The sequence below is a fragment of the Scyliorhinus canicula genome, chromosome 9, assembly GCF_902713615.1.
Source record: "Scyliorhinus canicula chromosome 9, sScyCan1.1, whole genome shotgun sequence".
NCBI classification, from domain to species: Eukaryota; Metazoa; Chordata; class Chondrichthyes; order Carcharhiniformes; family Scyliorhinidae; genus Scyliorhinus; species Scyliorhinus canicula.
This window is the reverse complement of record NC_052154.1, coordinates 131960819-131975262: the sequence shown is the minus strand read 5'-3', so window position 1 is coordinate 131975262 and position 14444 is coordinate 131960819. Positions and strand designations below refer to the sequence as shown.

General features: G+C 45.2%; 1 protein-coding gene across 2 annotated transcripts in view; it reads right to left on the bottom strand.

Moving 5' to 3' along the window:
• LOC119971703 overlaps positions 1 to 14444 on the bottom strand; it is a 157250-nt gene that overhangs the window by 118404 nt on the left and 24402 nt on the right. For both annotated transcript variants that reach the window (XM_038807611.1, XM_038807612.1), the window contains exon 4: positions 2624 to 2715. In XM_038807611.1, the coding sequence (XP_038663539.1) occupies positions 2624 to 2715 (92 nt within the window). The remainder of the gene's footprint in view (positions 1 to 2623; positions 2716 to 14444) is intronic.

Below are 14444 nucleotides of genomic sequence, written 5' to 3'. Positions count from 1 at the left end.
GCAAAGTGGATCGATAGCCCATTTATTTCACATCCATTTTGGACTCTACTTGAGAGAGTTATTTCAATGTAAGAATGTAGGAGATGTTATAGTCAAGCCTGACCTATCCTCATATACAAATGCACCTTCCTTTAGGATGCTCTGCTTAGTGATGAGGAGCAGGAATACTTGCCAACTTTTAGCCTTCCTAGCTTAGATGTGATCAAGTTAATTATAGAGCATCCTAAATTTCCCTAGCTGGGATCAGCTATTTCAGTACAGATCAGGTATTGAACATGAACTAAGCTTCAAACTTTCCCGCTACAAAAAGCTCAGCACCATGCCAGACAGTGTACTTTTATACACTGAATCTTTAGGGGAGCTCAACACATGGGTTGTAAAGATGTTGAACATTAAAATGGATGGTGATGCACTGGAACAAGTGTGTCTATTTATTTATTTTTAATATTTAAAATAAATAAATTTAGAGTTCCCAATTCATTTTTTCCAATTAAGGGGCAATTTAGTGTGGCCAATCCACCTACCCTGCACATCTTTGGGTTGTGGGGGCGAAACTCGCGCAAATACGGGGAGAATGTGCAAACTCCACACGGACAGTGACCCAGAGCCGGGAACGAACCTGGGACCTCGGCGCCATTAGGCAGCAATTCTAACCACTGGCCACCGTGCTGCCCAAGTGTGTCTATTTAGAACAACAATTTAGAACAGCGTTCTTCAAAGTCGGGGGCGCGACTCGCGGGGATTTGCGCATTCGGGAGCGCCGCGGACAATAGATCCGCGACCCTCCTGACACCCGCCTGCAACCCACCCGAATTGCGCACGATGATCAGCGTGCATGCGCATTCCGCAAACATGTTAAAAAAATTCGGTCACATTGCGCATGCGCGCACGATGATCGGTGCGCATGCGCAAATCGGGCATGCATGCGCAGTGCGGCCACTTTTTTTTTAAACGGTTGCAGCTTTTTGTTTTACAAGTTCTGTAGTGGTTTTTATTCATTTATTTTATTAATTTAATTTTTATTTTTTTCCATTTAATTTATTCATTTTTTTCATTTATTTTACTCATTTTATTTTATTTTTTTACAAGTTCCAGCGGGGGTTTATTTGCTAAAATTTTACAGGAAAAAAATTCAGAACTTTGGACAGACGGAGACTCCATACTTTCCAACATGGGAAGGCTTTACCTTCATCCAACAGGTTCCATTGGAGGAGCGTGTACGAGGGCCAAAGGGACCCAAAACCATTTCCTCCATTTTGGTCAGCAGCAAACAAGGTAAGAGAAAATAGTGGGTCGCGAAGGTCGGACGGTGTGGGTCGCGAAGGTCGGCCAGCGTGGGTCGCGAAGGTCGGCCGGTTGGTAAAAATGGATCCCCAGAAAAAAAGTTTGAAGAACACTGATTTAGAACACTGCCGAAATCAGAAAGATGGAGATAGCAGAAGTAATTTTGTGAAAATGATGGATGTGTTAATAACAAGAAAACTCAAGCTTGTGACAAGAAAAAAATTAATAATATGCTACATTCCTCCCACTTTCATGTATGCCTCAGAAACCTGAACAAAAAATAAAGATAGAGAGCTTGCAATATGGATGCTAAGACATATGCTAAAAATTCCATATACAAACCATAAAGGAGGTAATGCTGCGATAATGTCACTGGACTAGTAATCCAGAGGCCCAGGCTAATGTTCTGGGTACTGGGTTCAAATCCCACCATGGCAGCTGGTGAAATTTAAGTTCAATTAATAAAAAACCTGGGATTGAAAGTTAGTCTCAGTAATGGTGACCATGAAGCGATCAGTGATTGTCATAAAAACCCATCTGGTTACACTTATGTCCTTTAGAGAAGGAAATCTGTCATAGAGTCACTACAGAGCAGAAAGAGGCCATTTGGCCCATGAAGTCTGCACCAATACTTCGAAAGACCACCTTACCTAGGCCCTGTAACCCCATCCTAAGGGACAATTTAGCATGGCCAATCCACCTAACCTGCACATATTTGGACTGTGGGAGGACACTGGAGTACTCGGAGGAAACCCACGCAGACACGGGGAGAACTTGCAAATTCCACAGAGACAATCACCTGAGGTTGGAATCAAACTCGGGTCCCTGGCGCTGTGATGCAGCAGTGCTTACCACAATGCCACCGTGCCACTCCATTCCGTCATCCTTACCTGATCTGGCCTACACGTGATTCCAGATGCACAACAACTTGGTTGACCCTGAATTGTCCTCAGAAATAGCTTAGCAAGCCTGTCTAGCAAGCCTGTTCAAGGGCAATTAGGGATAGGCAATAAAAGCTAGCTTTACTAGTGACATCCACATCCCACAAAATAATGAAAAGAAATTATCAGAAGAACCAAAAGAACTCTAGAATATGACATCCAGGAAAGAAAATGTCTGTATTTCTAATGTATGACCAGAGCGAAAAAGTAAGAGGAAAGCTACAGAGATCTCTTCTGGAGGGAAAAGTGGAGGGCAGTAGAAAGAAGAGTTGGCCTAGACATAGTTGGATGAAGGCTGTTTGCAGATGAACTTCAGGGGATGTGCGAGGATGGAGCAAGACACACATGTGTGGCATACTTTGAACTTGACCTCAACATAGTGTGGATATTTGCAATACCTGCGGAAAAGCCGTCCTGTGGTAATGACCAAATGGGCTAAGAGGTTGGTGGGAAGGGCATGGTTCATCAGTTGATCTTTAAAATCCAGAAGCTGTTGGAAAATTAAAGAGAGAAAAAGTAATGAATAACAATAAATAAAACAGCGCCAGGGACGCAGGTTTAATTCTGGCCTCGGATGACTGTCTATGTGTGGAGTTTGCACTTTCTCGCCGTGTCTGCGTGGGTTTCCTCGGGGTGCTCTGGTTTCCTCCCATAGTCCAAAGATGTGCAGGTTGGGTGGATTGGTCATGCTAAATTTCCCCCAGTGTCCAAATGTTAGATGGGGTTATGGGGTTACAGGGATAGGATGGGGGAGTGGGCCTAGTCAGAGGGTTTGTGTGGAGTTGATGGGCTGAATGGTCTCTTTCTACACTGTGGGGATTCTATGAACTGACACTGATTTATGCTCCATAATGGTGCGGGGTGGAAGGGTCTGGCCCATTTAAGTAGAGTTCAAAACATATCATTGAAATTTAAGCCCCAATTTTCTGACACCGGTGGCATTGACAGATCTGCGTCAGTTGTTAGCCTCACTGAATTTTGAAAGGCTGGCCTTGTGTATGGAAAACAGACACAAATGTCCTGGCTAGTAGGATGTTTGGGTGGGAAATTCAGCAAGGCTGTTGTTACTAAAGGCTGCTGTTTTCTATTAAATAGGAGTATTTTAGGTAGCACGGTGGTGCAGTGGTTAGCACTGCTGCCTCAAAGCGCTGAGGAGCCGGGTTTGATCCCGGCCCCACGTGTCTGTCCGTTTGGTGTTTGCACAATCTCCCAGTGTTTGTGTGGATCACACCCCACAATCCAAAGATGTGCAGTGTTGGTGTGGACTGACCAGGCTAAATTCGCCCTTAATTGGAAAAAAAAATAATTTGGCCCTCTTAAATTTATTTTAAAAAAGGAGCATTTTTCTAGTTTGCCTGAACTAAATCTTTTCTGGCAAGAATACTGGAGATGAGGATGAAAACACTTCCTTTTGATGATTGAGACTTTGACATCAAGCTGCAAAAAGGGTGGATGGCTTTATTTCATGGAGATGGCCACCCTGCAGTCAATGCAGTGGTTAAACGTCTTAAATGGGAGATAGTGGATTCAGGGAATGGAGTCTCCCAAAGAGGAGGAAAATATCAGGTGGTATGTGAAAGTAGCTGTATTCATATATATGTGCACACATAATTCACAAGGAACAAACCAGAATTTGGGAGCTGCAGAACCTTCACTCAGGTAGGATTCGAAGGATGGAGGTAACCGAGTCAGATAGCCAACTAACAGACAAACCTATTTCATGCTAAACAATAAATGAACTGTATTCATTACAAACATTAGCGGCTATTTTCCTGTGCCTGTTCCTAGGAGCAATCACCTCAGTGAAGCAAATATTGGAAAATTGATAAGCACACATCTTTAAAGGAGATGCCCAATTTTCCAATATTCATTGTGCCCAGGGATCAGCTAGGTACAGGTAAAAATCATCTCTATTATTTTACAGTTGTTACAATTTTTACTGTTTTCTTTGAAAAGTGTAAACAACAAAGATTTTTTTTTAAAAAACTGTTGCCAATTAAGGGGCAATTTAGCATGGCCAATCCACCTACCCTGCACATCTTTGGGTTGTGGGGGTGAGACCCACGCAGACATGAGGAGAATGTGCAAACTCCACACGGACAGTGTCCAAGAGCTGGGATCGAACCTGGGCCCTCGGCGCTGTGTGGCAGCACTACCGTGCCACCCGTAAACAACTAAGATGCTTCTCCTAAACATCTCCTGCTCAACATAACGTTTTTTTGTTCAATATTATTTTTATTCAATTTTTTTCCATTTTATACATAATACAAAATTCAAAACAAAACAGAACAAAAACAATAATAGATACTTTTAACCCCAAAAACATTATCTAACCCATCATAAAACTTCAACATGTCCCCCCCCTCAGCAACTAACGGTGTCGAGCTCCTGGAAATACACAATAAACAGCTGCTATCTCTGGTAATACACCTCAGTTGCTCCACTCACAATGTACTTGTCTTTCTCAAAGTAAAGGAACTCGATCAGATCTCCTAGCCACACTGAGGCACTGGGCGGAGAAGCAGACTTCCACTCCAGCAATACTCACTTCCGAGCAATCAGCGAGGCGAAGGCCAGGACATCGGCTCCGGTGCCCGAATGCAGTGAGTCGGACACCCCAAATATGGCCACGAAAGGACAGGACTTCAGTTCAATTTTCAGAATCGTCGACATGGTGCTAAAGGAGCCCAAAAACCCGCATGCTTAGGGCAAGGCCGGAACATGGGCACATGTTTGGCCAGACTCCCTGAATAGTGTTGCACTTATCTTATGGGCAGTAAAGTAGCATAGTGGTTAGCACAATTGCTTCACAGCTCCAGGGTCCCAGGTTCGATTCCCGGCTTGAGTCACTGTCTGTGTGGAGTCCGCACATTTTTCCCGTGTGTGCGTGGGTTTCCTCCGGGTGCTCCGGTTTCCTCCCACAATCCAAAGATGTGCAAGTTAGGTGGATCGGCCATGCTAAATTGCCCTTAGAGTCCAAAATTGCCCTTAGAGTTGGGTGGGGTTACTGGGTTATGGGGATAGGGTGGAGGTGTGGGCTTGGGTAGAGTGCTCTTTCCAAGAGCCGGTGCAGACTTGATGGGCCAAGTGGCCTCCTTCTGCACTGTAAATTCTATGATTCAATGATTCTTCCACCCCTGTAAAAAATGACTCATTCTGGATCTAGTTAGGTGTGCCCTATAAACTCCTGGGAGTTGGATTAAACCAAGCCATGGAGTCCGCAGGGCCTCGCTCCACACCTCGTCATCTAAAATGGGCCCGATTTCCTCCTCCCATCTGGCCTTCTCCCCCTCCACCGACACTGAATCCTCCAACATAATCTGTCCATAAATACCAGGAGGTGCCCCCTTCCTCCGACACTATGAGTGAAAGAACCCTCTTCATTAGAAAGGTTGGTAGCACCATGGTGAATGTCAGGATTATCAGTTTCTCAAAGTTGCGAACTTGTAAATATCTGAATATGTCAGGTTGAGAGAGACCACAATTCTCCGACAGTTCCACTAAACTGGCAAACCATCCCTCCAGGAACAGATCACAAATTCTTTCCAAACCCTTCCCAACATGCTTCCCGAAAGTTGCATCCAATCTCGCAGATTTGAACAGATGATTCGCACAAATCAGAGCCAGCTTCGATACTGACCCCAATTTAAAATGCTGTTGAAATTGTCTCCATATCTTCAAAGTGGAAACAACCACTGGAACTGCAGAATACTTTGCCGGTGAGAACGGGAGCAAGGCCGTCGCAAATGCCTTCAGACCAGACTCTCTTCATGACTTCGATTCCATCTGCACGAACATAGCTCCGGGCTCACTACACCAACCCAACACCGACTCAGCATTCGCTGCCCAGTAATAAAATATCAGCTTCGGCAACGCCAGGCACCCTGACTATCTATCCCTTTGAAGGACTGTCCTTCGAATCCTCGTGGTCTTGCCCGCCCATATAAAGGACATAATCAACTTTTTGACTCCCCACAAAACGGATTTAATCAACTTTTCGACTCCCCACCAAACGGATTTAGGGAGAAAGATTGGCAAACACTGGAACAAAAACAAAATCTTGGCAAAATGTTCATCTAGACCAGGGGTGGGCAAACTACGGCCCGCGGGCCGCATGCGGCCCACCAAAGGTCTTTATGCGGCCCACCAAGTCATTTAAAAAAAAAAAAAAAATTTCTTTTAAAGAATTTTTTTTTTTTACGGTTAATGGGGGGGGTGGGGGGGGCTACATAGAACAGTACAGCACAGAACAGGCCCTTCGGCCCTCGATGTTGTGCCGAGCAATGATCACCCCACTTAAACCCACACACCCCTAACCCAACAATCCCCCCATTAACCTTTACACTACGGGCAATTTAGCATGGCCAATCCACCTAACCCGCACATCTTTGGACTGTGGGAGGAAACCGGAGCACCCGGAGGAAACCCACGCACACACGGGGAGGACGTGCAGACTCCACACAGACAGTGACCCAGCCGGGAATCGAACCTGGGACCCTGGAGCTGTGAAGCATTGATGCTAACCACCATGCTACCGTGAGGCCCCATGAAAGGTGCAGAAGTCACATGGGCGACTTCAACTTCCCAAACATTGAGTGGAAACTCTTTACATAGAACAGTACAGTACAGGCCCTTCGGCCCTCAATGTTGTGCCGAACAATGATCACCCTACTTTAAACCCATATACCCGTAACCCAACAATCCCCCCATTAACCTTACACTACGGGCAATTTAGCATGGCCAATCCACCTAACCCGCACATCTTTGGACTGTGGGAGGAAACCGGAGCACCCGGAGGAAACCCACGCACACACAGGGAGGACGTGCAGACTCCACACAGACAGTGACCCAGCCGGGAATCGAACCTGGGACCCTGAAGCTGTGAGGCATTGATGCTAACCACCATGCTACCGTGAGGCCCCTGTTGGGTTACTTACTGGTATAGGGTGGATACGTTGACTTGAGTAGGGTGATCATTGCTCGGCACAACATCGAGGGCCGAAGGGCCTGTTCTGTGTTGTACTGTTCTATGTTCTATATGAGGCGCCCAGAATCATAACCGGGTGAAGTAATTATTTTACTTAATATACTATGCGGCCCTTTAAAATTGTGAATTTCTGAATGTGGCCCTTGCACGGAAAAGTTTGCCCGGCCCTGATCTAGACTGACTCTGAACCGTGCCTGTCAAGGACAGGGGAAGATTATCCCACCTTTGCAGATCGATCCTGACCCTGCCTACCAAGCTCATATAGTTCAGTTTACAGAGACGGGCCCAATCCCAGGCTACTTGAACCCTCAGATTCCTAAAACCGGAGGCATCCATATGAAAAGTAGCACCCCGGAGGAGGCGTCAGTAGAGGAGCTGAAAGCTAAGTGGGAGGGGGAACTGGGGGAACAGATCGAAGACGGGACATGGGCTGATGCCCTGGAGAGGGTTAATTCTTCCTCCTCGTGTGCGCGGCTTAGCCTCATCCAATTCAAGGTGCTGCACCGGGCCCACATGACTGGGACAAGGATGAGTAGGTTCTTTGGGGGTGAAGACAGGTGTGTCAGGTGCTCGGGGAGTCCAGCGAACCATGCCCATATGTTCTGGGCATGCCCGGCGCTGGAAGAGTTCTGGAAGGGGGTGGCGAGGACAGTGTCGAGGGTGGTGGGATCCAGGGTTAAGCCAGGATGGGGACTCGCGATTTTTGGGGTTGGGGTGGAGCCGGGTGTGCAGGAGGTGAAAGAGGCCGGTGTGCTGGCCTTTGCGTCCCTAGTTGCCCGGCGAAGGATCTTGCTACAATGGAAGGATGCGAGGCCCCCAAGCGTGGAGACCTGGATCAATGACATGGCGGGTTTTATTAAGCTAGAGAAGGTCAAATTCACCCTGAGAGGGTCGGTACAAGGGTTCTTTAGGCGGTGGCAACCTTTTCTCGACTTTCTGGCTCAACGATAGGGTACGGGGACAGTAGCAGCAGCAACCCGGGGGGGGGGGGGGGGGGGGGGGGGGGGGGGGGGTGGGGGGGGGCGGACGATGACTATGTTTATTTATTTTATTTAAATTTATTTTGAAGTCCTTTTGTTGTTCATTGGGGTTGGGGGGGTGGGGGATGGGATACATGCGTCGATTCGGTCTGGGGGTGGTACGGTTATTATGGGTTATTTTGTTGCATTTCATTGTTTGTCGTTATGTTTTATATTTTCTGTAAAAAATTCCAATAAAAATTATATTTAAAAAAAAAGAAAAGTAGCACCCCTAGATTAATTCCCCTCTTCGGGGATTAGCTGGAAAGTACTCCGTCTTTCCAAGTTTAGCTTGTACCCTGAAAAAGAGCCAAAGTGCCTGAGCAGCTCCGTTATATTGCCCATGGTGGGGATCGGATCTGTCATATAAAATAAGAGATCATCAGCATATAGGGGCATCCTATGCTCCACCCCTACTTTTGCTATCCCCCTCAACTTCCCTGAAGCCCTCCAGGCGATGGCCAGAGGCTCTATTGCTAGTACAAATAAGAGGGGGGACATAGGGCACCCCTGCCTCATTCCCCTATTTAATTGGAAATACCCCAAACTCCATTGGTGTGGACACTAGCTGTTGAGGCCTTATACAACAGTTGTATCCAAGACACAAACTTCTCAAGACTGCAAAAAGATACCCCCATTGTACTCTAGTGAATGCCTTCTCGGCATCTAATCAGGTTACCTCTGGATTCGACCCCTCAGACAGGGTAGCACATTTAGCAATCACCACACATTAGACGCCTTTAACAAAACCTATCTGATCTTTGGTCTACGTCCAGATATCATCTACCAACTTTTGACGTTCCTCCCTTGCCTCTCTATCCATATGCGTTTTGCGCGAAATTATCTCTCCTATCTCTCCTCTAATCACGGCCTCCCACAGAACTGAGGGTGAGACCGACCCATTCCCATTAAACCCCACATACTTGTCTATTTCCCTCGATATCCGTCACAGAACCCAAAGTCTGTCAATAACCCCACATACACCTCCATGTTGGACACTGAACCAGACCTATTTCTAATACAAAATCTCGCAGATGTGGAGCATGGTCTGAGATGACTATTGCAGAGTATTCAGCTTTCCTCACACCAGGCAGAAGAGAATTTTCTCATCTAAAAAAAAATCATCCTTCAAATGTACCTTATGTACTGGGAAGAAAAAAAAAAGAGAATTCCTTACCCCCAAGAATACATAAACCGCCAAGGATCCACCCCACCCTATCTCCTCCATAAATGGCAACAGCACCGTTGCTACTTCCGAAGGGGCCAACGACTTCGGCTTAGGCTAGTCTAGTTTCCGATTCAAGACACAATTCAAGTCTCCCCACAATATCAACTGATGTGTACCCAAGTCTGGTATTGCGGTCAACAATCTCCTCATGAATGTTACATTGTCCCAGTACGGCCGTACTCATTCACCAACACCACTAACTTACCTTCTAGTGTCCCAGTGACGATAACGTATCTACATCCCTGGTCTGCCACGACCCTTCCTGCCAGAACCCAGGCCCTTTCATTAATTAAGATTGGCAACCCAACCCAACGAGTTGTGCATGACTCTCAATCTTGCCACGTACTACTCTGCTCTTGTACAACACCAAAGAACAAAGAACATTACAGCACAGGAACAGGCCCTTCGGCCCTCCCAGCCTGCGCCGATCCAGATCCTTTATCTAAACCGGTCGCCCATTTTTCAAGGATCTACTTCCCTCTGTTCCCTGCCCGTTCATATATCTGTCTGGATGCATCTTAAATGATGCTATCGTGCCCGCCTCTACCACCTCCGCTGGCAAAGCGTTCCAGGCACCCACCACCCTCTGCGTAAAAACTTTCCACGCACATACATAAGTAGCACGGGAGCATTGTGGATAGCACAATCGCTTCACAGCTCCAGGGTCCCAGGTTCGATTCCGGCTTGGGTCACTGTCTGTGCAGAGTCTGCACATCCTCCCCGTGTGTGCGTGGGTTTCCTCCAGGTGCTCCGGTTTCCTCCCACAGTCCAAAGATGTGCAAGTTAGGTGGATTGGACATGATAAATTGCCCTTAGTGTCCAAAATTGCCTTTAGTGTTGGGTGGGGTTACTGGGTTATGGGGATAGGGTGGAGGTGTTAACCTTGGGTAGGGTGCTCTTTCCAGGAGCCGGTGCAGACTCGATGGGTCAAATGGCCTCCTGCACTGTAAATTCTATGATCTCCCTTAAACTTTCCCTCTCTCTCCTTGAAATCGTGACCCCTTGTAATTGACACCCCCACTCTTGGAAAAAGTTTGTTGCTATCCACCCTGTCCATACCTCTCATAATTTTGGAGACCTCAATCAGGTCCCCCTTCAACCTCCGTCTTTCCAATGAAAACAATCCCAATCTCCTCAACCTTTCTTCATAGCTAGCACCCTCCATACCGGGCAACATCCTCTGCACCCTCTCTAAAGCATCCACATCCTTCTGGTAATGTGGCGACCAGAACTGCACGCAGTATTCCAAATGTGGCCTATCCAAAGTCCGATACAACTATAACATGACCTGCCGACTCTTGTACTCAATACCCCGTCCGATGAAGGCAAGCATGCTGTATGCCTTCTTGACCACTCTATCGACCTGCGTTGCCACCTTCAGGATACAATGGACCTGAACTCCCAGATCTCTCTGTACATCAATTTTCCCCAGGATACTTCTGAGAATGTGTAGCAAGGGTTAATAGCTAGAACAAGCCAGAATTAATGGGACACATTAGTGGAAAATTACAAATACGGGATTTGTTATTGAATTCGTGAGCCGACTCATGACTGTAAGCCGAATAGCCTTGAGAAACAAGGAAGATGGCTGGATGACGGAATATGAAATGTGGGAGCCGCTGCTACTGTGGCTAAACACCTGCTGTTTATGCTAAAACTACTATATACTCATGTGCCAATAGATAACTTCAGAGTCTGTCAAATCATGTATCGAAATTATGGCAATAACAAGTTCATCATGTATTGGATCTATGGCAAAAACAAGTTATGCTTTGTAATGGGGGCAAGCTCAAGTGAATGTAAGGGACAGCCCCCTAATAATACATATAAAGAAAGGTTGTTTTGAGCAATATTTTGGCACTCTCTGAGGTGGTTCTTTGGAATACCTAGAGGGCTGCCCCGATCGCAATAAAGAATATTCTGAAGTACGAACGTGTTCGAGAGTACTTTCTTCCGGACTGAGAGACAAGTGAATTAGAGACGCATTCACATTTTGGTGGCAGCGGTGGGATTTCAAAGAGTCTCCGCTGGGACTGGCGGCATAAGCGACTGATCGAGTTTGGGAGCGAAGGAGGAATTGGGCCACCACTGTGAGTAAAACTTTTGCCACTTTGGTATTCCCCTCCGCTGTACCGTCCGCGATTCAGCCCCGCTGTCAGTGCTCAGGGACGTTCCTACGAAATCCAGGTCAGTCCGGCGAACCCGTTTAAGGGAGGGAGTGTGACCCCTACAGTTATAGTCACTAGGCATAGTCAGGGACTAGTGCTTTAAGGGAGGGTGTGTAGCCCCTAGAGTTATAGCTACAGAAGAGGTTTCGGCATCATCATGATCCTTGCCTTTGTCTAAAAGTGCCCCCGCGATAAGAGGCTTTAGAAGGGTGCGTGATCAACCCTAAGGTAATAATATAACAAGGACGTTATAACCTTGTAGTTAGATAGGCTTGCAGGCACGGATGAGCCTGCCTGAATTGGGCAACGGAGCAGGATAACTCAGTTTAAATTCATGATTGAATAAAGTGGTCCAGGACCATTTCGCCAAATAAACAACAATCGCAAGGATCATTAACTGCCAATAGTGTTAGAGATGGGTAATACGTGATAGTGGAAGCGCGCTTCAAACCTTGTGTGAACAATATCCGGAATATTCCAAGCAACTGAGACAATTGTCAGGAGAATTGCATAAAAATTTAGAAGAAAAATGGCCACTGGGGGGAAAACTAATGCATTAAAATTGGGTATAAAATTGACAGAGAAAGGAATAGTTAAAACAGCTAAAACAGGTCTTAAAAAAAAAGGAATGCGCATATGGGAAAAGAACCAAGTCATTAGGCTATCCGCCTTGAATCTGTATATTAATCCAGGTGAGTTTAAGCTTAAGTGGGATAAGGTGCTGTCAGGGATAAGGTGTTGTCAGGGACTGCGGAGTTCCCAAATCTTATCTCCCAGAATTCTGACATAATAAACTGCTTTGTTACTGATACTCAGGACTTCGTGTGAATATTTTCACCCCTAACATTTAGTGTAAGTCTGGAAGGTTTTGCTGAGCTGGACGCCGCTCGAGCCGGTGGACAAGGCGAGTAGTCAAACCTTTGACCGCCAAAAATTAGAGTCACTCGGCAAGGTGGACAGACGGTGAGGTAACATCCAATAAATCTGGTATCAAGGCCAAATTAGTAAAAAAGTTAGTTTAAAATTTTTGGGGGGTTTTTGAAGAGCAAAATACTCTAAAAAAAAACAATGATCAAAGATGGGTGTGATTTCTGTGGAACAGAGAGAAATGGTGAGCGACACAGAAGTAAAGATAAGACAAATAAAGTTAGAAGCACAAATGACATAAATTAAACCTTCACACCATTTGGAAGACAGGCTGGTTTAAAGGAATTGAGCTCTAACTCCTTTAAGCATAACAATAAAGTGGGTAAAGATACGGCAGTACAGATAACGGCAAACTAGCAAAAGACCTCACAAAACTGCCAACAATTACGGCTAATGGTTGTCCCGGAATGTCTCAAGGAGAAGAAAAAAAAATCAAATTAAATGAAGTCCAAAAGATCAGAAAGGGGCTAAAACACTCAATTTGTTTTGTTCAGGAATATCTGAGGATGACTAATCCTCCCCTCCCAAAACAAAAAATGGGGAGGAAAATCAATACAAGATTACGGTTAGAAACTTAAGAATGAATACATGTCGAGAATAACTTCAGATCGTTTCAAGCCGTCCAGATAAATTCGGCAGTAATTCAACTCATTTGAAATAAAAGAAAAATAAACATCCAGTAATGTCTCTTTCCAAAAACCGGTTAAATAACAAACATTGAAATTGGAAAGAAAGGATGGATAATGTCTGAGGTCACATAGCGGATGGAGATGGCATCATGCCAAGTTCTCCACCACTTTCGATTCTGTACAAAAATTTAACCATTTCAGCAAGCAGGTCATCTGCACAAAGACATATACGTCTCTAAGAATAGCTAATGCCTCTAAAATTAATCAGTGGAAATTGACTTAAATGGAATGACACAGATAAAGGTTTCGAAGGAGAATGAAACATTTTGTTCAGTATTTTAATTGAGCTCCATTTTAGAGAGAGTGAGAGGGTTAGAGAGAGAGAGAGCCAAAGACAAAGAGAGGGACTGATAGAGACAACGAAAGTTGAGAGAGCGAAAGAGAGCGAGTCAGGGAGAGACAGAGACGGGGAGGGGTAGTTAGATAAAGAGAAAGAGCGACAAGAGTTCCAGAGACAGACAGAGTTACGTAGAGAGATAGACAGAGAGAGAGAGAGAGGGAGTTTTAGGCATCTATAGAGAGGGAGTTTTAGGCATCTAAACTTTGTTCTGAACTATTCACTGTCTCTGTATTCAGACTTTGACTTCAGACCTTGACTTTTAAAAGTTTTGTTACGAGCTGTGATTATTTGAAAGCTTCAAATTGTCTACGCATTGCCTTTAAAGATTATAGTTTGAGTACAGTTAACAATTCTTTTTTTTCAAAGGCTACCATTGGCATTTCCAGGGTAATTTTGATACACAGGGAATTTTAATCAGGGTGCAAAATCACGTATGTAAGAATAAGAAAATATTAGTTTTATGGTGTTCAGTGGAGGTTAGGATAGTTGAAATACATATGACAAATATGATCAAGCCGGTGTTTCATTAGTTCAGGGTTAAAACTTCCCTGACACAAATAATCATCAGTAGGGTGAAACTAACCTGTCTCACAACGCAGATGTTTTAATTATGAGATTGCAGAATTAAGTATAAACAACAGATGGGTAGATGAAATATGTCCATGACCATGTTCGTCTGGGAAAGTACCACGCAAAATTGGTTCACTCAGAGTTTCAATAACATATTGTGTTTGCTGAAAGACTTGATAACGGGAATTTGGCAGCACTCCAACTTTTACTCCCAGTCCATTTGAGTGAAAAATATAAAAAAACGTTGAGAGATGCGAATGGCATCATTCCAATTTATCCACCCACTATACG